This window comes from Penicillium brevicompactum, assembly GCF_028827555.1.
Source record: "Penicillium brevicompactum strain IBT 35665 chromosome Unknown utg000003l_segment0_segment0, whole genome shotgun sequence".
Taxonomy (NCBI): domain Eukaryota; kingdom Fungi; phylum Ascomycota; class Eurotiomycetes; order Eurotiales; family Aspergillaceae; genus Penicillium; species Penicillium brevicompactum.
Genome location: NW_026623206.1, coordinates 3633760 through 3654767, shown reverse-complemented (window position 1 = coordinate 3654767; position 21008 = coordinate 3633760). Strand labels below are relative to the sequence as shown.

Here is a 21008-nt window from a genome sequence, read left to right as displayed (position 1 = left end):
AGCTCTCTATCTTAAATCACTCGAACTTGCTACCTGAGACCCATCTGGGCTCGCAGAAGACAAATTTCGGAATGGATAGATAGAATCTAGTTGCTGGAAAAAAGGTCTTCTCTGCTTTGGTTCATAGATAGGATCCTACTCATTCATTTAATCTGGCCACGGTGCCAGATATAGTGATCACTCCTTGGTTGCATATTCAAGTTCTTCGCCCAGCTCACCAACTACAATTCGCCTCCCCCACTGGCTGGGAGGAACGCCTTCGTATGGCGAGGCAAAGTCGAGGATCTGAAATTATGAATCAGCGACAGATTAGCAGCAGCCATTCAAAGACACTTACCTCGATGTACGTTTGCTGCGCACGTTGGACTGCTGCGACACAATACTGGCCTTGAAAACGAACTTGCCAGACGCCGCTGAGGTCAGTTAGAAGGTTCCTTTCACAGTAGTCTTGCTGAACATCCCAGATCTTGAGGTTGCTATCGGATCCCGATAGGATTTTATGACGATCGTGCTGGAAACATGTGATCGCTCCTGTATGAGTACCGAGTACTTTCCGACACTGGCCGGTCGCAGGATCCCAGATCCGGAGTGTTGAGTCTGCACTTGCGGAGACGAGCAGGTCATCATTCAGCTCGAGCAGACCTACGAGCGACGTGTGCCCCTCTAGATTGGACAACATCGCGCCGGTCTCGATTGACCAGATCTTGACCGTGTGGTCCATAGATCCACTTATACAGCGGTTCCTCTTGTGATCGAGAGCGACCGAGTAAATTTTGGATTCATGGCCCTCTAGCCGATGCAGAGACTCTCCGCTTGAGATCCTCCAGACCCTAACAGTGCAGTCGTAGCTGCCACTAACCACAATATCCCCGTATGCGGCCATTGCTCTGACAGTATGCTGATGACCACTCAACACGTGGACCAGGTATGGACATTCCCCGTCGCACTGTGCTGCATCTTGGGGTACATTCCGTCGATCACTTGGTCGAGGAAGCTTCCAAATCCGCAGTGTGAAATCACGAGAGCCCGAGATGATTAACGGCGAGTCGTGGACCGCGACTGGAACATCCGTCTCCTCGCCAATCTGCGTCGGAGGCAATATCTGCAAATTCCTCACTGTTGAGGTGTGACCATTAAACACATGTGTGCACTCGGCCTTTTCGATATCCCATATTCGAATGGTGCGATCGGTCGATGCAGACACCAGAGTGTTTCCGTAGTATTCAAGCGCCCAGACGCCACCATCGTGCCCTTCCAATATGGCCCGAAGCGCGCCAGTTTTTGTGTCGTACACGTTGATCTTGCAGTTGTCGCTCCCTGCTATGATCTTATCCTCATCAAACTGCAGACAGGTCACGACATGTCGATCGTGGGCTCGGAAGGCGAGGTGTCTCGGGTTTGTGTTGGCCCACATCCTGACCAGCGATTCAGTCCAGCTGACGGTGCTTCCCAGGGTTGAGCATTGAAGAGGATGATGATGACGGAGGAGAACTGCGAGATCCACTTTTGAACATCCTGAACAAACCCTGACCCCACATGACTTTGGCGCGATTCACAGCCCCTTTTTCGGTCCATTTTCTCGATCTCGCTTTGACCACTCATCGATGACCTCATCAGGCGCAGATCGGCACAGCCCCATTTGCCTAGCAGCTTGGCGTGGGTCAATCATCGCGTAGGGGTTCTAGGTGATGCTGTCCGAGGTAAACAATAAACAACAAACAATCACAAACCTGGAGGCGTGAGGCCGTGTATACGTTCAACTCAGGGAAACGAACGAAATCCAGTAAAGAAGTAACACCGACGTTTGTCTGCTTGGAAGTTGAGAAGGTCACCGAACTTGTAGGGAAGGACTTGGTGTGAGGTGGCGCAGAGCCTCACTCCGCTCCGCAGGGGTTTACCCCTTCCACGCCTTATTGAGCTGGCATGGAATATAAATTACATCAGAAGCAACACCCGTGGACTCATTTGCTTATATCTACCGTTTCTAGAACCAGCAACACATGTTTTATTGTCATTTCACAGGAATTTCTCATAGTCTACGATTAGGCTGAACTTTGGACTCGAAGCTCTCGTGCTATATGATATCATTCAGACTAAGTATATCCAAGAAGTGAAAGGCTGGGCATGTAGCTCAGAAGCATTTCATCAACACAGTTATGACCCGAGGCCTTTGAGAACAAGAACAGCATTCCACTTGGCGTCCTCATGTCTTATTACCTCCACGTATCACTGATTGTGACTGCGGAAGTACCACATGTTTTGGGCACGGTGTATGACAGGTTTGGATCGATTTCCCACGTAATTGAGCCATCACTCGCGACACGAATGTACTTGTAGGTGAAAGTAGACCCAGCAGGAAGTGTCACGGTCGCATACCAGAGATGATTGCTCGAAGTATAAGAGGAAGCACTGAGAGCAATCGCACTGCTGGTATCCCACGAAGCGAGCTGGGAGATCGAGCCAACAAGCTTGATGTTCTCTCCATAGACAGTCGTAGCGATGACATCGAAAGTCACCGCCACCGCAGTGGGAGTCACACATGAAGTGGTTGTGGATGTCGTCTTGGTTGAGGTTGTGGTGGTGGCCTTGGTAGTTGTCCCGGTTCCGGTCGTGGTAGTCCCACTGCCTCCCCCCGCTGGTCAGGGTCGATGGCCAAGCCGTGTTGGTCGCTGTGCTGAAGGTGCCAATCGCAGAAGTAGAGCTGCACTGCGCAGGGACGCTGCTAGCAGCAGTTTCGCCCCAGGGTGCAGGCACGACGGCATTGCGGCGCTCGTTGGCGGTCAGCAAAGCAGCGTACGACCAAGTCAAGTCGCGCGCTGAGAGCTGAGATCCGTCTGACTTGGAGAATTGCTCGGACATGGAGCCATTGCTCAGAGCATAATTTTCCTGTTGATCTTGTCAGTTCAACTCTGTTATTACCCTGAGAGCCGAACATACCACAATGCTAACATATCCATCGGCATAAGTCTTCACTGCGCTGACAATCGAAGAGTATGTGGCACTGGACGAAGAATATGTCCCTGTAGCTGCGGAGCCGTACAAGTCCTTGAAGAAGCTCAAAGACACGGAGGTAATGGTCAAAGACCCGATGCGGTTCCATGTGTAAATAGCGTCATATAGCTGCTCTGCCGCAGCCAGGGTGCACAGATACCAGGGATTACCGTTGTAGTAAGAGTCCTCTGAGTAGCGGCCCACCGATACAGCCTTTCCAGCGGCGATTCCGGAATTGATCGTGTATACCGACCGGAAAGAATCGGTCACTGCCTTGTGATTTGCCAGGGCTCGAGCAGAGCAGGGCTGGAAGGTTGTGTCATCACAGCCTGCCTCGGGGTCAAAGGTGTGGATACTTCCTAGGAGGGTGTTGGCGTCTTTTCCGGAGCGGCCGCCGCCAAAGTTGGCAAGGATATAAGAGCCTGTCCAGAATGACTGCAGGAAACAGAGCACTTGGGGCGCCTGTGAATCGCAGTAAGAGCATGATGCCCCAACTTGGCTTGCGAAAGTACTGCCTTCAACCAAGGCACGGTGCTGGGCGGCGATAGTGAAGAAGGAGGAGCCGGATACCTCTTCCCAGAGGTCTATTACGCCATCAGCAGGGTCCAGATTCAAAAGTGTAGTGACACTGACCATAACCGGTTTGATTCCAGTACTGTGCGACGTATGAGAGATCATTTCGTACAATGGGCCAGACAATATTGGTTGCATAGGTAGTATAATCGTTATCCTAAGTCTGTTAGCGAGCTATGATCTGCATTGTCTGGGTAACTCACAATAAGCCATTGTCCAAATGAGATCAGAGCGGTGGCGCGAAGAGCCGGGCCATCTCGCTGGGGCCGACCCCAGGAGCCAGTGAACGCCGTCTCGTCAACGTTGAACTTTGGCTCTCCCAGACCACCGCTCGAGAGACCCCCGGAGGGGTTGGAGACGGTTTGAATGTATGCCTGCGAGCTAATGTATTCTTCAATCACGGTGAGAAGAGCAGTGTCACCGTTCTTGAACATGTCCACCAGGGATTTGAACACCAGAGCCGAATCCCGAGTCCAGGTATAGTAATCTATGATCATCATCAGTACATTTCCAAGACCTGAAAGCTCTGCACTTACAATCCGGGCTCGAAGTACTCGGACTTGCGATCAAAATTCCCGGCTTTGCGCTCGCAGAGTACGCGCCAGCCGAGCCGATGTTGTTCAGGATCCCCTGCCTGGCGACTGCAGTCTCTGACGCCAGCCAAGTATCCAAACTGCCCGTCGCACGAGGTGCCAAGGCAAAGTCCGCCAAGGCGATCTGCGGCGCAGAGAGAGCAGCATGACCGAAAGTTAGCGCCCAAAGCGCAGTCCAAAACCGAGGAGCCATGTCAGAAAGTTGATTTGATCTGAATTCTCGTGGGGATCACCTTGCTTTTTATATTCCATCGCTGGAAAAGCAAGCGATTTGCATAATGATCGCATAGGCCGCACACACTATCGCATGGGCTTGCAGTCGGAGCGGAGAAACATAGTCGAAGCGGAGATCGCTAATTCGCTTCTGCAACGCGCATCACTTTTCATCTCCACTGAGAATGTGTTTCTAGCCCCGCAAATATCTCCGGGGGCTCTTCTCAGGGGAGTTCATCACTACCCTCTCCGGCAGGCGGATCGAATATCTCCCGAGACACATGCAAGACCTCCCAGGCTGGTCAAGAATCGCCTTCCAGTCGCGTACATTCACCCTCCCAAACCAAGCATAGGTTGGCAATAAGGTGGGATCTTGAAAATGCCGCCTCGTCATCTCCGACATTTGACCCCGCAGAATTTCCGTCCCCTGTCTTAATATGTGCGGTGCGCGCTGTTAGCGACCAATCAATTTTCTCCCGCCCACCTCGTCCCTGGCCCATTTGGCAGGAAAATACAAGTGGCGCTTTGGCAGGGATATGACTTGCATGTGAATCGAGCATCGATTTTTTGCATTTTCTGGTTTCGCCAACCGACGGGCTGGCCCTGAAGGAGTGGGGCCGTGAAGAATGCCGGGGATTCAGCTAAGCCCCGGAGGATCGCCCCCTTGAAGACTGGCGCGGAGCTAATGTGATGCACCCTCAAGGTGCCTGCGTTGGCGTGATGAAGTTCTTCGAGTCCTGTTGGTCAGTTTATACCATGTCGGCCCGGCATGAGAGATTTCCATCGCTTCCAGGTTTTTGAGGATTCCCCCTGCCTCTTAGCGAGATGAAGTTGTCGGGATGCGATCCAATGATCAGACTCGGATTTACCGATTGGACTGGATTTACGGAATCACTAGGCTTCAACGGCTGGCAGCGGAGGTTTCATCAATTTGCAGCATCTTGTGCGAAGGTTGTGGGCTGATGACCTGGTTGGCGGATGTACAGACACGGCATATATAAATCGGACGACGCCGGCCGATCCACCCTTCTCTCTGCGTGGGACTTCGGAGTCACCGAACAAGTCAAAAGTTCAGCCACGGTCACGACAATCATGCTCTTTTCTCTAAGTGTGCTGCTCCTATTGGGGCAGATGGCACTGGCCCTGACGCCTGCTGAATGGCGAAGTCAATCAATCTACTTCTTGCTAACTGATCGATTCGGGCGTGATGACAACTCAACCACCGCTACTTGCAATACCGGTGACAGGGTAACTAGGCACACCTTCAGATTTCTTTTTGGCAGGACGACTAACTATTCCCAGATCTATTGTGGCGGCACCTGGCAGGGAATTATCAACCACGTGAGTGATGTGTTTGAAAGTCGCTTGAACCTTTCGTCTAATGCACCAGGCGTCTAGTTGGATTACATTCAAGGAATGGGATTCACCGCAATCTGGATCACCCCTATCACCGAACAATTGACCGGGAACACTGGCGATGGCTCGGCGTACCATGGGTACTGGCAACAGGACATGTACGGTATAAGCCCCTATACCGTATTTCAGCCCTAATCTACCGAACTAGTTACGATGTAAACCCAAATCATGGAACTGCCGCCGATATCAAGGCACTTTCAGCGGCTTTGCACGCCCGAGGGATGTATTTGATGGTCGACGTGGTTGCTAATCACATGGTATGCTCCTCTGCCAAACGTAGCCCAAGTTCATAATGCTCACAATTCTCTATAGGGATATGCTGGTATTGGAAGCAGTGTGGACTACAGTGTCTTCAACCCTTTCAGCTCATCATCCTATTTCCACTCCTATTGTCTGATCAGCAACTACGACGATCAATCCAATGTCGAGAATTGTTGGCTCGGGGATACCACGGTATCTCTGCCAGACTTGGATACATCACAGACTTCAGTCCAAACAATCTGGAACAACTGGATCTCCGATTTGGTGTCGAATTATTCCAGTATGTTGGGAATCCTTGAAATAGAGTCTTTTGTTAATTTTTACAGTTGACGGATTGCGCATTGATACTGTTAAGCACGTGCAGAAGTCATTCTGGCCTGGGTTCAACGACGCTGCAGGTGTCTACTCGGTGGGAGAGATCTTCGATGGAGACCCAGCTTACACCTGCGACTATCAAAATTATCTGGATGGTGTTTTGAACTACCCGATGTATGACATTTACCCTTATATCCATTTTTGTATTTGCTAACCTATTCAGTTATTACCAACTGCTGTATGCATTCCAATCGTCCAGTGGGAGCATCAGCAATTTGTACAACATGATCAACACGGTGGCGTCCGACTGTGCTGACCCGACTTTGCTGGGGAATTTCATCGAGAACCACGACAATCCACGGTTCCCAAGGTAAAGTCAATTCAACCTCCAAATTACAGACACTAAGCTAAGCACATCACATCAGTTACACGAACGATTATTCACAAGCCAAGAATGTGATCTCATTTTTGTTCCTGTCAGATGGCATCCCCATCATTTATTCCGGCCAAGAGCAGCACTACAGCGGCGCGAGTGATCCTGCCAACCGCGAAGCCCTCTGGCTTTCGGGCTACTCTACTACGGCAGAGCTCTACCAGTGGATTGCCACCACTAACAAGATCCGCAAGCTGGCGGTCTCCGCAGACTCCAGTTATATCACCACGAAGGTATGGCACTGAACTCGTCGTTGGGACCATCGCTTATATTCTACAGAACTCTCCCTTCTACCAGGACAGTCATACCTTGGCCATGAAAAAGGGCTCAGTGATCACGGTCCTCTCTAACAACGGAGCTTCCGGATCATCTTACACATTGTCCTTGAGCGGTAGCGGATACTCCTCGGGCACCAAGCTGATGGAGCTATACACATGTACATCCATCACCGTCGATTCAAGTGGAAACATCCCCGTTCCAATGACTTCGGGTCTCCCTCGCGCTCTCATACCGGCTTCATCACTCTCCACCACTGGCTTGTGCGGCTCAACGACTTCTACAACTACCACGACCGCAGCGACTGCCACAGGCACAGCCTGCACGCAAGCGACTGCACTTCCAGTGCTGTTCAAAGAGCTAGTGACCACCGCATACGGACAAAATGTGTATATCTCAGGGTCGATCAGCCAGCTGGGAAGTTGGGATGCGAGCAGTGCCATTGCGCTATCTGCAAGAAGTTATACATCTTCCAACCCCCTGTGGCAGGCCACGATAACATTGCCAGTGGGAACAGTATTCCAGTACAAGTTCATTCAGAAGACTAGTGGTTCCACCACTGTGACTTGGGAAAGTGATCCTAATCGCTCCTACACTGTGCCGAGCGGATGCTCAGGAACAACAGCCACAGTGACTGCTTCGTGGAGGTAGTATGATTCGAACAGTACATAGTCAAAATATCATTCAGTACTGCTAGCTACGAGATAAAGTCAGTGCAACCAACAATTATGTTCAGTGCAGAGGTTAACCGAATAAGAAACAATCCCCAGTCCATGATGTCATATGCACATCTCAGCATAACTTCGTGACATTGTTAGGTTCCGCGCGGAAGTTCTGGAATCTCAGACACGGAACGAGGTATAATCCTTCGTCAAAACCTCATATGTGTCCTGGCGGAAATCATCCGACAACAGTGCACCATGGTCATCGAAAAATTGCATTAGGGAGTGGTTGCCGCTCCACTGTGGCCAGTTCATATAATTCCCAGCCCTTGCATTGGGGTCTTGATCATAGACAAATGATAGGTAATATGATTGCATTGCTTTGGAGGCATAATTCGGGAGGAACCCGAAGAATAACTGCAATATGTCCGATCCATGGAATGTTCCGAGGAAAGGCAGGTTGTGACCATAAGAAGAAAGATAGGACCAAGACGGAACACCCGGCTTTGACTTGTGCGAGGAGTTAAGAAAAGCCCTGCGAGTAAGGGTGAATGAAATGTCACCTAGAATGGCAGACAGACGTTTGAACTGCGGATACCAGTTGTTCGCGTCTCCAGAACGGAAGGGTGAACCATCCAGCGTGTTGTTTTGGTAGGTCGCCACGAGATCTGTGATCTGTTGACGAGAGGCATCGAAGAAGTAAAGGTTTTGAAAATAGTCGACAAGGTCGTTCGTAGTAGTCAAGTTGGTTTGGTATAAAGCAAAGATCGTTCCTTCGTCTTCTTGGTCCCCGTTGATGAATGGGACTGCCGCATATTTCCCATCAATCACCAACCTCTCTGGAGAATCGGTCAGGAGCTTTCCGTCGGGTCGCGGAAGATACGATTCCGCGACAGAGTTGTATCCTAGGACCCCTGGAACTGAGTTGACAGCATTGAGAAACTTGGTATAGTCCAGCCCCCGCAAACAACTTAGTGTATCCGATGCTCCCTTGCAGTCACTATTTCTGACCACCGTGTCGTAGACTGCTTGACCCTTCACACAATCCACGGGATTTGCAGGTGCAATACTCCCCGAGTTCATGATTGCTCCGCGGAAAAGTGGCGACCCATTGTAAATGTTGTCACCGTCATACAGTGCCATCTGGTTAAACACGGATATGGCTCCGGCAGACTCGCCCCAAATGGTGACCTTTGTCGGATCGCCGCCAAAGGATGCAATATTATCCGCAACCCATTCAAGAGCTAGGCGTTGGTCCAAAAGACCGAGGTTGGCCGAACCGTCTTTGAGCACTTCGGCCCCTGGCAAGAACCCAAATCCACCGAGACGATAGTTCATGGCCACGTAGATGACGGGCATGCCCAGTGCAACAGAATCTGTGACCACGCTTGCGCCATCGTACATTGAAGTCGAGCCTGTTTCAAAGCCGCCTCCGAAGATCCATACGAGGACCGGTAATTTTGCATCGGGCTTTGTGCCTGCTGGACGGCGCACGTTGACGGTCAGACAATCCTCGCCTGTATTGGCAATCTCCTGAAAGATAGGGATATTGCCAACATTGGCCAAGATAGAGTTCGGGAGATGGCTTGTCGCTGTACTGGCGAGAAACTGCGGACAAGATCTCGCTTGAGATGTTGCCTGGATAATACCCAGGGGTTTCTGGATTGGCTGAGGCGGCTTCAACCGAAGTGGTCCAGTTGGAGGAAGTGCAAATGGGATGCCATCAAAGCTATCAACATTGTTGGCCGACGCGCCGATCACAATCGCGTTTGGCTTGGTAATTGTGACAGTCGGACCAAAAATCCATTTGTTTGATTTTAGTGCTGGTACAGCTGAAGCCAAAGGCAAGGCCAAGGCGAAGGCGATGGCGAGCAATAGAGCACCCAAAAAGGGAGCCATTGCGAGCGCTTGACTGGGATTCAAGATCGATTCAATCAGAAAGCAATGATCGAACCTAGCTCGTGATCGGAACTCACGTAGAGTTTGCTTTGAATTCCTCGTTTTCAAAAGGAGGCAAAGGGGTAGATATAGAATGCGGTGTCTCCACAATCGACCCCAGACTTGGCTTGATTCTCTAGTCACAAGCATGCATCTTTCCTCGAAAGGATCGTAAATCCCTGCTCGTTTTTTGGGGGTTGAGATTCAGCATTGCCCTCAAATGATACTGAATCTTGTTTGCTGCTAAAAGCGGAAATTGGACCGGCGGTGATCATGAGGACTCTTGCCATGCGAACAACCAAATTTTGACAAACCATTGTATTGCATAAGATGTGATAGCCCAGGATATGGTGAAGGAAACCTAATTGTGTCGATAAATAATCGTGTCAATGTGCCTTGGCCACAACCCGCCGACAAGGTTTGGGAGTACTGCACGAAGGACCGGGAATGCCGCGGATACAGTCCCAGTCAGCCCTGACGCAAGGGGCGCATACCTCGACTCTACGCAAAATTATCAAACCTTGGAAGGCATCATTACATTTTTACTCAGTACGTTGCCAATATTGTGAGATACAAGTGTTGTTGAAGCATATATATCAGTGCTCCAGGCTGCGTGCACCATAGACCTGGTTATAGAATCACCCGGTCGCTATCCCGGCCTTTCAATTATGGACGCCCCCGTTCAGCTCAATTTCCCTTTCTCATGGTTGTTCTAGGGCCGTCGGTAATCTTTTTCCCGTGCCCGAAGTGCAGAAAGATCAACAAATCATTGACTGAGTTCTTCACACATGGAAAACCGCCGTGTGCCCGGAATTTCGGTCAATCATATGTACTAGAATCGAAGGTTTACAGTCTGGCTTAGCTTTTCCCACATTAGGACATGTCTAACACGAGCTTTGCCAATCAATGGTCGTGGCAGACCATGCAAATGACTGTGCATTAGAGCCGCAATGCTCCGGCCAAGAATCTTGGAACACCAGGGATCATCAAGTGACCAGAATGAAATGTTCCCTCATCGCATACAGCTCTCAGCGCCCCCTCACGGCAACTTTGCAACCGGCTGCTTGGAAATTGACTTGAATCCCCGTCCACCTTGGGCGCCGCAAAAGAACCTTGGAAGATATTCTACACTCGTCATAACACCATCTGAACCTTGATTTGCGTTGCACGAAAACGTGTACACGTGAGATTATCGACTATTTTTGCCTTCTATTGTAAGATTGTTCAAGTCTCCTTCTATAAACGGAAAATGCAACTTCCAGACGCCCAGAAACACCATAAAATGCACAAAGAAATCCCGATCCAAGTTCTTCACATGGGAATCTCATTTCTCCCAGCCTTCCCATCTGGAGAAGTTTCCGGTCTCCAGATCAAACAGGTCGAGCATGCGGCCGACGCTCTGATCGACCAAATCATCCACGGAAGCAGCGCGGATGTAGTAAGCTGGCACGGGTGGGAAGATAATAGCACCCGCACGTGAAACTTCAAGCATGTTTCGCAAGTGAATATCACTCAGGGGGGTTTCCCTTGCAACAAGAACGAGCTTTCGTCGCTCCTTGAGCATGACATCCGCAGTGCGCGAGATCAAGTCATCGCAGAAGCCACTGTGGATCGCAGCAAGTGTCTTCATACTGCATGGTACCACGATCATACCATCAGCCTTGAATGAGCCACTTGAGATAGGCGCAGCCATGTCATTGATGTTGTGTACGTGGTCGGCTAGTGCCTTGACGTTGGCAGGGTGGTAATCGGTTTCGTATTTGATTGTGGCCTCGGCCCACTTGCTCATGACGAGATGGGTTTCGATGTTGAGGCGACGAAGAGCGATGAGCGCTTTGATGCCGAGAATCGCGCCGGTGGCGCCGGTCATGGCGACGACGATTCGTCTTCTCGGAGGGGTTGGCTGAGAAGCATGTTGGACGTGGGTTTCCGTTGGCATTGATGATTCGGGTGGACTGCCACTTGGCGAGGCGTGGGCTGAGGAAGGAGTGTGTGTGCCTGAAAGAAGAGACAGCATTTGATTGACGAGTAGAGTCGACGTAGTTGATCACCCCTGTTGAGAGATGAGTGGTGTGAGATATATGTTTGTGGATGTGAGGTATAGCGAAGTATGATCGGGGTTGAACATGCTGCAATGCAAATCATTTATAGCAGATCAGTGGCGAGAAGATTTCATCTCATCCGCACACTCTTCACGGCATCATGGGCCGAGTTCCGATGTCGTGCAGCCGTTTTGTCAACGGCCCGATTTTGAGTATAACGGTGGATCCCTTCCGAGGCCCCGAGACCGAGCCTCCGAGCATGCCGAAAGCCAGAACTGGTCTTCTCGGTCCAGCCACATCTTGGAAATTGGTTTCTGACGATGATACGGTTAGCTAGGCATCTATGCTTCACTGCTGATTTTTTATGCAAATTGAAGCATCGGCATTTGTTGCTTCCCCTCACATAATACTTTGGCCTCTTCTCTCAAAGAGATCCACCTTAGAAAGTATCAGTACCCTTACAAACTTTGTTGCTCCACTGAACCAACAATCATTGATCATGATGGTCAAACATAACAATTGTGTCTTGACACTGAGATTTTCACCTGGAGCGACTTAGCATCTTCGCTACCTTTCTGCTTCTATTCCAGGACTACTCCGTTGCTACCTAGGTATAGCTGCATCTCTTTTGTGAATGGCTTCACTATAAATATCCTCAAACTTCATTACATCACGCTGTGTTAAAGAAACCCGTTTTCCTGGCTCATGTCAAACATCGGACCTACAAGAGGAGTGTTAGCAGGGATATGCGTTCAACCACCGGTTGAATTCATTCTCATGTGCATACCATTCATGATCATATCGAGGTAAGACACGGGCGAATTGTCAAACGGGTTGACATCGTTGAAAAGGTCATTAGGCATTCTAGTAAAGTTAGTAGGGTTTAAAACACAACGTGAAGATACTTACCCCGGGCCAAAGCCAGTGTTGTTCACACCTTGTCCTAACCAGGGCTCACTGTCGGCCATATTTCTTTCAGGTTCTCGATCCAAGGCTCCGCGCAAAGTCACCAGCGCACGGATATGTCTCGCAGATAACCACTGGCCGTCGTTAACTGCACTACCTTCATCCGTTGCTCGAGACTCAGATGCAGTGAACACGTCGATAACGCACTGTTGGAGGTCTCGGCATTGAGGGTCATTTCGCGTTTCTTCCCAGATACAGAGAAGGAGGGTGGAGCTCAGCACAGTATGCACCATCGACCAACTACGTAATGGGACCACACTCAGTGCTTGGAAATCGAGGAATGCTCGCGAGGCATCGATCAGACTTCCCTTTGCCCGGCTCCGAAGAATGTTGGTCTGGAGGAGATGCGGCTGCGGTTGTGATTGTTTCATCGCTGGGCGGCAAACCACGGATACACAGAATGACGAATGCATTTTGAGGGCAAGGTGCTCGAGGTGCTGTTGAAGGGTTGTGCAGTTGTCGCGCAGTTGAAGATGAGGCTGCCCGTGCTGGTAGAGCGAGTCTAGCCGATTGAGAGCTTCAATCGCCCGATCAAACTCACCTACGAACGTATCCGGCCGAATGATGTCAAGGATGAGTCGGCACAGAGAGTGCATGATTTCTTGATAGGATAGCTCACCCCGTTGCAGAAGAGTGTCGTCGGTTGTCCATCCGGTGACTGTCACGATCGGTGGCCGATCGTAGCACATGCATAGCAAGCTGTCCTGCCAGACGATAGTGGACCTGTGCCCATTAGCAAGAATTTGGTTGATATGCTAGAGAGGCATCACTCACCAAAGGCGTCGCGTTTTATTCCGTACATATTCCGGCCACTGTAAAGTACTCCGTTCAGTATGCAATCCCATCGTTTGGGCGAGCCGGATCGTGGTTCCTAATAAAGCCCACGCCGCATCTGATTGGCCCATATTTTGCAATGTATTGCCAAGAATCAGAAGTGTTTGAACAATATCGAGGCTTGGTCTGAAAAGGAAGTTGGCTAGGCGGAGCGCGTGGAAGGAGCGTCGAGCTGTGGGGATAAGTCACTGTTTTGTAAACCACATCGATGGACTGCTCACCGAAATCACTTGCCAATTCGAACCGTTGGGGATAGTCAATGTCCGAGTAATGAGCCCCGGCAGCAAGGGTAGCCAACAGGAGACTGATATGACCAACAGACTTGTCACTTGCCCATCGGTCAACTATCCTGTCTTCGCCTCGTAGTTCCCCTGCCGCATGAGCATTAAGATATGTGCACATGTCCGACTCGAAGCGATCCATATCTGCCAGGATGGGATTGAACGGATAAGCTGTCACACGGTAGTAATGAAAAAATCTTGGAATGTCAGTTTGCGATCTTCCTTCGAGTGAGAGGGTCATACTTCAATACTTCGTTCCGCTGAGGTAGAACACCGAGCAACGATACCCATTTCTCTTGGGGAGTCTTGGAGTCCATAAATGGGTAGTTATTGAAGGTATTTTGGAGACCCAAGACAGATCCAAGATCGCGGGTCATAGAATCATTGGCATCGGAAGCCCTCGAGCGCAGTATCGAAACGACCGAGTTGTCTCCTGAGTAGACATAATTCTTCCCTGTATCGTCAGGTCGCAAAGAAGTGGTGGCAGGAGCAGTCACCGTGGCATTGGTCCGGTATCGCGATTGTTGCGCGCGTGCTGGGCTTGGTGACGCGGAGTGAACATTCGAGGCAGCGTGAGAGGCCTCCCTTCTTGGATCGCGTGGTGGGTCGTAGGTGCATATATGCGGGTGATTCCGCTTCTGACACGTGCGACAGGGTTGAATGCCATCACATTTGACCTTTCTTTTCCTGCAGGGGTAGCATGCTCTTGCTTCTCTTTCTTTGCGCTTGAGGCGCAATACCCGATCGACTTCGTCATGGCTTGGCGCGTTCATATTATGCCGAAGGTGCCGAGGGGCCGGAGACCGAGAGTTAGAGTGAGATTCTCTGAGCGGCACTAGCTTTGCTCATGTCTCAAACAATTGTGTATGATGTATGGTCCGGATCACTAAGACTGCAAGTTGTCCACATTTTTGATCTGTTCGTGAGGATGGTGATGGTGTGAGCCGCCGGATGCAACTCACGGCAATTGCCGAATGGCCGATGTCATGTGACCTGATGACTATAAGACAGTATACAACTCCAACGCGGAACTTCGGTTTCTTTTTTCAAAGATGATCTTACCTGAGGCTAATTGGGAATATACTATAAGTAAATAAAATAACTGGGGATGGTCTCGGGGGTAGGATGTCATCCTCCGACGTACTGCAAGTGATACTTATCACATTCATGACCATCAACGGATGTCACTATTCAGGAATCGTGAAATGGTAAAGATTTAGTCCCTTTGCGCAAAGCTCCCAAAGTCAAGAAAACGCCGAAAATTTAGCTGGAATGGATGGTAGTTGATACTGTCTCAATGAAACTAAATTTCATCGCCAACGTTTGCATAGATAAAGAAAGGGATCAAATTTGCTGTAGTCCAGAAGCAATCCTGCAGAGCCCCCTTTTGATAATACTAATGATGTGAACGTAACCACCCTGAGAGGGAGGTTAAAAGTTCAAAATTGAAACGAATGTTATGGAATTTGCATCAGAAAAGATCAACGGTAGAGTATCTAGCGAACTGTCGTAAAGACTGTATGGGAGTATCAAATTCCATCTAAAGGTTGAAGATATTGACTGTGGCTCGGTGAAATTCACTCCCGATATAGGGGCCTAAATGTTTGATAACTCTCAGCAACCTGTACCTTTCGGTAGATATCGTGTTCTGCTTACCAAAAGCCTGTTGACCCAGGTTAGTAGCTGCCATCGGAGCTACCAGAGCCAGAATCCCACTTCAGGTCATCAAAAGAATGCTTATCGCCAGAAGGGCTGATAGCAAACCAAGATTTTTCATCGGGAATAGAGATGCAGATGGTGCGATTGTGGCCGTCATGTTTATCTCCATCCCATGGCTGTGGGTCATCCTTGTGATCGCCATCACCGTCCTTGCCATCCGATGAACCACCTTTCTTGTTGTCCTTGTCCCACTTTGGGAAGGCTACAGCAAGCGTCACCAAAGCCAGAAGAATTGGAAGTTGGAAATGCATGGTGGATAGCTGGGAGCGATTTTCTGTCAGTATGATCCTGCAGATGAATACATGTGGGCGTGGAATTCATTGCAGACGGAGGCGTTACTTACTGGAATTTTTGAGACCCAGGGGATATTGTATATATCAAAAGACTTTCGTTTAAAACGGTGGACCCAGAGTCAATCTTGCACTCGCGGACTGTTGAATGGTAGACCGGGATCATCTAAGGCCTGGGAAGGAGGAAAGCTATATACATGGCCAGCGGACATGTAATCCGACAACAGGATCCATTTGGTCAGAATGATAGATCCAAATTATTAGTGCATGATGACAGCAAACCCGCACCTGTCCGTGATATTTGGAATTGAAATGTGGTAGGGACGGCACTATGCGGCCCCGATGTGGTGAATCCATGGTAGCTCCCAGGGGCATCCAGGGTGGGAGTTTACTTGTCACAAAAAGTCTAGACCGGCGCTGTTGACGGAGCACCCTTTATCTTATTGAAAACTCTGCCTTTTTCACAGACCATTTAATGGTCTGGAGTGATGGTAGGTTCCAATACCTATACATCAGTGCCGGTTACTCTTTACTCACGCCGGCTTCTGAATGGAAATAAAATGCTCGCTCAGAGGTGTATTAGTACTCGAGAAATCTAATACCTAGTGAGGTGGCTTGTTTCAAGGTGCAGAGCGTAACCAAACCTGGAGCTCTGGTCTTTGTGCATCGAGACCTCCATTGGCCAAAGGTTCACTTGCATTTGGGCAGCAGGAATACCCACTCCCGGAAGATGGCGGAGATGTTATACTTCAACGTCGGGAGTCCCGGCTGAGCTTTGGGCGTCATGGCTATGTGCAAACCCTTATTTTATGTCCCGCTGTTGACCAAAAAAGGGTCTCAACGTCAGTATTATTCTTGAAACTGGAGGTGGGCTTGCTACCTATGCTGTGAGACAGTTCAGACTGGACCATTTATGATCCTGTGGTTCAGCCATGGATATTTAAAAAAAGGGACCTGAAGGTATAAATTGTCGATGACAGGATTGTCAGCTAAGATAGGGCTCACCGCGATGACACTGTATGACCTGACTGGGCCACTTGGACACGATCTCGGGATGACTCCGCCGGGGCTCCGTCAGCTCGCACGTCTAGGGTGTGGTTTTATGGATCAGGTCTTGGGCTCCGAATAGCGTCGAATTTGATGAAGAGCGGGGTTTCTAATCAGAAGCAAGCGAAAAGAGCCCTAAAGAGCCCAGAGCTCATTGAGAGCACGATAGAAAGAATGTATCGTGATGAAAAATATTGCCCGGCTGTGGGATACTGTGACTTGATGGAAAGGCTAAGCTCCGTCTTACGTGCTTTATGGGAAAAATAACCTATCATTCAACTGCCTGGGATCAAAAAGGTTTCCTATTCGGGGATCGGGCATGGTAAGCTTGGGATATTTGGTATCACGACCCGGAGCTAACAAGCACGAGAGCACATGAGTATTTCATACATTCCAAGACCGCATACGATGTCATTGCTCAACATTGCCCCTTTGAGCCTTGGGACACACAAGGACAAATTGACTCGCTCCCTTCAGGTGACTCCGCGGATTGCAGGGATTGATATAGCAATTTTGCTAACCATCGAGTCACTTTCCGCCGTTTCGTCAAATGGACTATGCAGGTCCAAACATGCTCTCTTCGAATATGCTTGTGACCATAGAATAACATGTCTTTATCGGCAAACAAGTGTAACTTTGAGCGTTCTGATCTTGGAAGTTGATTCCAAATAGCTGTAGACTTATCTTCGACAAAGTTGAAACTCATACCGATCACACGGTATAATTTACCAATTTCGTGGATTTTCTTTGATTCCCGAGAGTCAGAAACCCATTTCAGTCGAAGAGACCAGGGAATCCGACGATATTTGAAAGAAGAATTCCAGCTGTGCAGAAATGGCATTCGCGCGGCTCCGGCGACTGTGTGAACCGGCCCAGAGGTACCACTAGCCAGGTGTACTAGGAGTCGGTCAACTACCACATCCACTGGAACTTGATCCAAGGTTGACTCTTGATCTGGATTTCGAAATTGCGATGAGAAACACACTGTGCGCGAAAGTACCAAGCAGAATGCCCCGGAGGCGATAACGTGGGGGCTTGACATAGGGCGGCAATAATTTCTGTATGGAAAGCATTGGGCTGGATCAATGATAGATGGTCTTATGACCAGTAGACGCTTGTCGGAAGAATCGAATAAACGCGTAATTAGCCGCTCCGTAAGATGCTTTGCGTATGCATATGCCCAAGGAAAATCATGAGATTCGAAGGCAGTAGAGGAACCAGTCTTTCGTACTTGATACCACTCCTGCTGTAGGCTGTCATCTTTGTCACTGGAGACTGTTGAATGACTCAGTGGAAATATAGCCTCCTGAACCTCAATTTCCGAGGTCATGTCGGTTTGAGAGAACAAGTGACCATTAGCATAAGCTGTAGAGACGTAGACGAAACACTCAAGGTTTTTACACTCCAATGCAAAATGAGCCAGACGCTCTGAGACCTCGATCACAGGTGAAACCAGTTTGGCCAGCGAGCTTAAAAGTGCGATTGAGGATGCCGAATGTATGATCACATGAACCTGCCGACGAATGATGTCCAAATTGTTGGAGGTCAACCCAAAGTCTGGCTGTAACATGTCTCCATCCAGCACTGAAACGACCTTTGGATCGGTCATTTGCTCCACTTGATGTTGTGGGAGGACCTCGCTCCATGTTTTTATTAGCCTCCTGTTGTCTCATGATCAATCTCTGTGACGGAGGCACCAAGGTAGTGGACACAAAGTCTACATACGGGAGACCACCTCGACAGAGGATATAGAGATGGGCGGCAGGGGCTTGGGTAACAAGACGGTAGATCAAAGCTGTCCCCAGGAATCCCGATCCTCCAGTGATGAACAAGTTCTTCCCGGTATAGAAGTCCCACATCTTGATGATTGTGTTCGTTGCAAGCTTGCTTGAACGAATGAATCATGAATGATAATGGTCGTCCTCTCGTCCTGGCTTTAAACAGCTGAGCTCGGGTCTAGTACACGTAGTAGGAGATAATCGATCATGTCGTACGGAGTACAATCTATTAGGTGGGGATCATTCGATGTAAGGGGCGTTTTGTGGGACCATATTGCTTTGAAGTGCAGCTGATTCTGATTTACTCTGCATTGGAGATGGATACCCGCTATTCCCGCGTCATAATTCCATTTTATCAACTTTGATCATTGATTTACCACTTTATGCAGGATTTCCAGTCCTGTCTATGGAGTGGAAAATATGGAGTCAATATTTTCGATTGTGTATCACGCTCCAACAGCGACTTTCGTAAACACGTCCTTGATGTTTCTTCCATGATTCCGAGGTTGAGTGTGTAATGTATGCAGAACCCACCATATCATATCTTCATGCAGGATCCCGGTGCAACCTTGGAAACCACTGACGCCACATTGTGTTACACTTCATTCGCGGATCTGTGGCATATTGAGGAACTGAGCTTCTCGTGAAGTGACAAAGGTTCTCACCGTCTTTTAGTTGGGCCTTGATTGTTCGCTTTGGGTGGCAATAGATCGTCTAAATATTGTAGTCGGGTGACACAGTTTCGCTCTAGGTGGTTTCGGTATTTGCTTCATCTCGTTCTTCATCATCAAAATCGAAACTCTTTAATATTAAAGGTATTAAACATATCTTCACATAAATATAAGCCCGCAGCCTTTTGCCCACAGCATACAGTGTTCATTTCAACATTTGGACAATTTCCTATCTTACCCACAGTTCGAGGTCCTTGAAGTTCAACCTTGAAAGTACACTACTTCGAGTTATGGCAATAGTCCACCTCGCCTCAGAAGATGATACCTTTCATGAAGATCAGATTACGATTTTCAAAGACTTGTATCGACTATTTCAACGGATCGAATGGTACCGCTTTAGTCTTCTCATCCTGCTCCCCGCTTTTGGATCCGTCGCTGCATGTTTTGTCCCGCTTCAGGGTAAAACGGCAATCTTCTCACTGGTTTACTACTCCCTTGGCATTTTGAGTATAACTGCAGGTGCGATACTAAATCTGAAAGACGAAGTTAAACAAATTTAGATGCTCATCGCACCTTTAGGCTACCATCGTCTGTGGGCGCACAGGTCATATGAAGCAAGCACTGGAGTGAAGTTAGTGCTGGCTGTTCTCGGGACAAGCTCTGGGCAAGGTACTATTCAGGCCTGGTCCAAGAACCACAGAGCTCACCATCGATATTCCGATTCCGACAAAGATCCATACGGTGTAAACTATGGACTGCTGTACGCACATATTGGCTGGACTGTCTTAAAGCGAGACACCAGATTAGTTGGCCGAGTTGATTTTGACGATCTCTCGAAGGACCCAGTAGTCAAGTGGCAGGCTCGCCACTACTTGCCGCTTTTTGTGTCGATGGGCTTTGTGATTCCCACCACGACAATGGGCTTGCTGTCTGGCGACTGGCTTGGAGGTTTGATCTATGCTGGTATCTTGCGGGTTTTTCTCGTCCAACAAGCGACCTGCTGTGTAAACTCTCTAGCCCATTGGGCGGGTGGGAAACCCTTTTCGTCAAAAGGATCTCCGAGGGATAACTTGGCGGTTGCCCTCATTACCATGGGAGAGGGGTTTCATAACTTCCACCACCATTTTCCACGGGACTACCGGAATGGCATTCAGTGGTATTCCTACGATCCGACAAAGTGGTTGATATCTTTGTTACACTGGATTGGGGTTGTTAAAAATCTGAAACAGTTCCCCAAAAACGAGATCGAGAAATCAAGACTCCAGGAACGACAACTGGTACTGGATGGCGAGAAGAAGATGTTGGATTGGGGAATTCCCGAGGAAAACTTGCCTTGGATGTCTTTGGACGAGTACAAGTGGGAGTCTCGTCTCGGGCGTCGCTTACTTCTCATCGACTCCATCATCTATGATGTTAACAGTTTCATCGAGCATCACCCTGGTGGAGCGGGGATTATCTCAAGTAACATCGGCACAGATGCAAGCAAGGCTTTCAATGGAGCAATATATGACCATTCAATCGCTGCTAGAAACCTGCTAGCCTCCATGCGACATGCTCGTTTGACAAAACCGGTTCGCGGATGAGTGCCAGCTCCACACACTAGCGTTCGAGTCGTGGCAACCAGGAAGTGCAGTATTCGAAGAGGGCGATGGAGCTGAAGGCTGAATGCCCATTTGCGCAAACTGACAAGTATCGGAGGGTAGCACCTC

The 21008-nt window shown here is 49.2% G+C and overlaps 9 protein-coding genes across 9 annotated transcripts; 2 read left to right on the top strand and 7 right to left on the bottom strand.

Moving 5' to 3' along the window:
- Positions 1-177: 177 nt before the first annotated feature.
- Positions 178-1414, bottom strand: N7506_005262 (WD40 repeat domain-containing protein; the record flags this gene model as incomplete). Its single annotated transcript, XM_056954556.1, has 2 exons — positions 178-285; positions 338-1414. 2 exons carry the CDS (start codon positions 1412-1414, stop codon positions 178-180), a joined length of 1185 nt encoding a protein of 394 aa, XP_056813445.1.
- Positions 1415-2213: 799 nt separating this feature from the next.
- Positions 2214-4350, bottom strand: N7506_005261 (putative glucan 1,4-alpha-glucosidase; the record flags this gene model as incomplete). The annotated part of the gene is made up of 6 exons (XM_056954555.1): positions 2214-2479; positions 2517-2886; positions 2938-3575; positions 3625-3721; positions 3768-4051; positions 4101-4350. 6 exons carry the CDS (start codon positions 4348-4350, stop codon positions 2214-2216), a joined length of 1905 nt encoding a protein of 634 aa, XP_056813444.1.
- A 1112-nt stretch (positions 4351-5462) lies between these two features.
- On the top strand, positions 5463-7722 carry N7506_005260 (putative alpha-amylase; the record flags this gene model as incomplete). The annotated part of the gene is made up of 9 exons (XM_056954554.1): positions 5463-5618; positions 5673-5711; positions 5769-5884; positions 5935-6043; positions 6099-6327; positions 6374-6536; positions 6586-6732; positions 6788-7028; positions 7075-7722. The coding sequence occupies 9 exons, from the start codon at positions 5463-5465 to the stop codon at positions 7720-7722; spliced, it is 1848 nt and encodes a 615-aa protein (XP_056813443.1).
- A 191-nt stretch (positions 7723-7913) lies between these two features.
- On the bottom strand, positions 7914-9632 carry N7506_005259 (putative extracellular lipase; the record flags this gene model as incomplete). Its single annotated transcript, XM_056954553.1, has 1 exon — positions 7914-9632. The coding sequence occupies one exon, from the start codon at positions 9630-9632 to the stop codon at positions 7914-7916; it is 1719 nt and encodes a 572-aa protein (XP_056813442.1).
- Positions 9633-10995: 1363 nt separating this feature from the next.
- On the bottom strand, positions 10996-11610 carry N7506_005258 (UbiX family flavin prenyltransferase; the record flags this gene model as incomplete). The annotated part of the gene is made up of 1 exon (XM_056954552.1): positions 10996-11610. One exon carries the CDS (start codon positions 11608-11610, stop codon positions 10996-10998), a length of 615 nt encoding a protein of 204 aa, XP_056813441.1.
- A 783-nt stretch (positions 11611-12393) lies between these two features.
- Positions 12394-14567, bottom strand: N7506_005257 (uncharacterized protein; the record flags this gene model as incomplete). Its single annotated transcript, XM_056954551.1, has 6 exons — positions 12394-12434; positions 12501-12577; positions 12623-13402; positions 13454-13685; positions 13735-13991; positions 14038-14567. The coding sequence occupies 6 exons, from the start codon at positions 14565-14567 to the stop codon at positions 12394-12396; spliced, it is 1917 nt and encodes a 638-aa protein (XP_056813440.1).
- A 903-nt stretch (positions 14568-15470) lies between these two features.
- Positions 15471-15764, bottom strand: N7506_005256 (uncharacterized protein; the record flags this gene model as incomplete). Its single annotated transcript, XM_056954550.1, has 1 exon — positions 15471-15764. The coding sequence occupies one exon, from the start codon at positions 15762-15764 to the stop codon at positions 15471-15473; it is 294 nt and encodes a 97-aa protein (XP_056813439.1).
- Positions 15765-17268: 1504 nt separating this feature from the next.
- N7506_005255 (uncharacterized protein) lies at positions 17269-18709 on the bottom strand (the record flags this gene model as incomplete). Its single annotated transcript, XM_056954549.1, is given in 2 exon segments — positions 17269-18434; positions 18445-18709. 2 exon segments carry the CDS (start codon positions 18707-18709, stop codon positions 17269-17271), a joined length of 1431 nt encoding a protein of 476 aa, XP_056813438.1.
- An 880-nt stretch (positions 18710-19589) lies between these two features.
- N7506_005254 (acyl-CoA desaturase) lies at positions 19590-20882 on the top strand (the record flags this gene model as incomplete). Its single annotated transcript, XM_056954548.1, has 2 exons — positions 19590-19818; positions 19879-20882. The coding sequence occupies 2 exons, from the start codon at positions 19590-19592 to the stop codon at positions 20880-20882; spliced, it is 1233 nt and encodes a 410-aa protein (XP_056813437.1).
- Between the last annotated feature and the right edge of the window lie 126 nt (positions 20883-21008).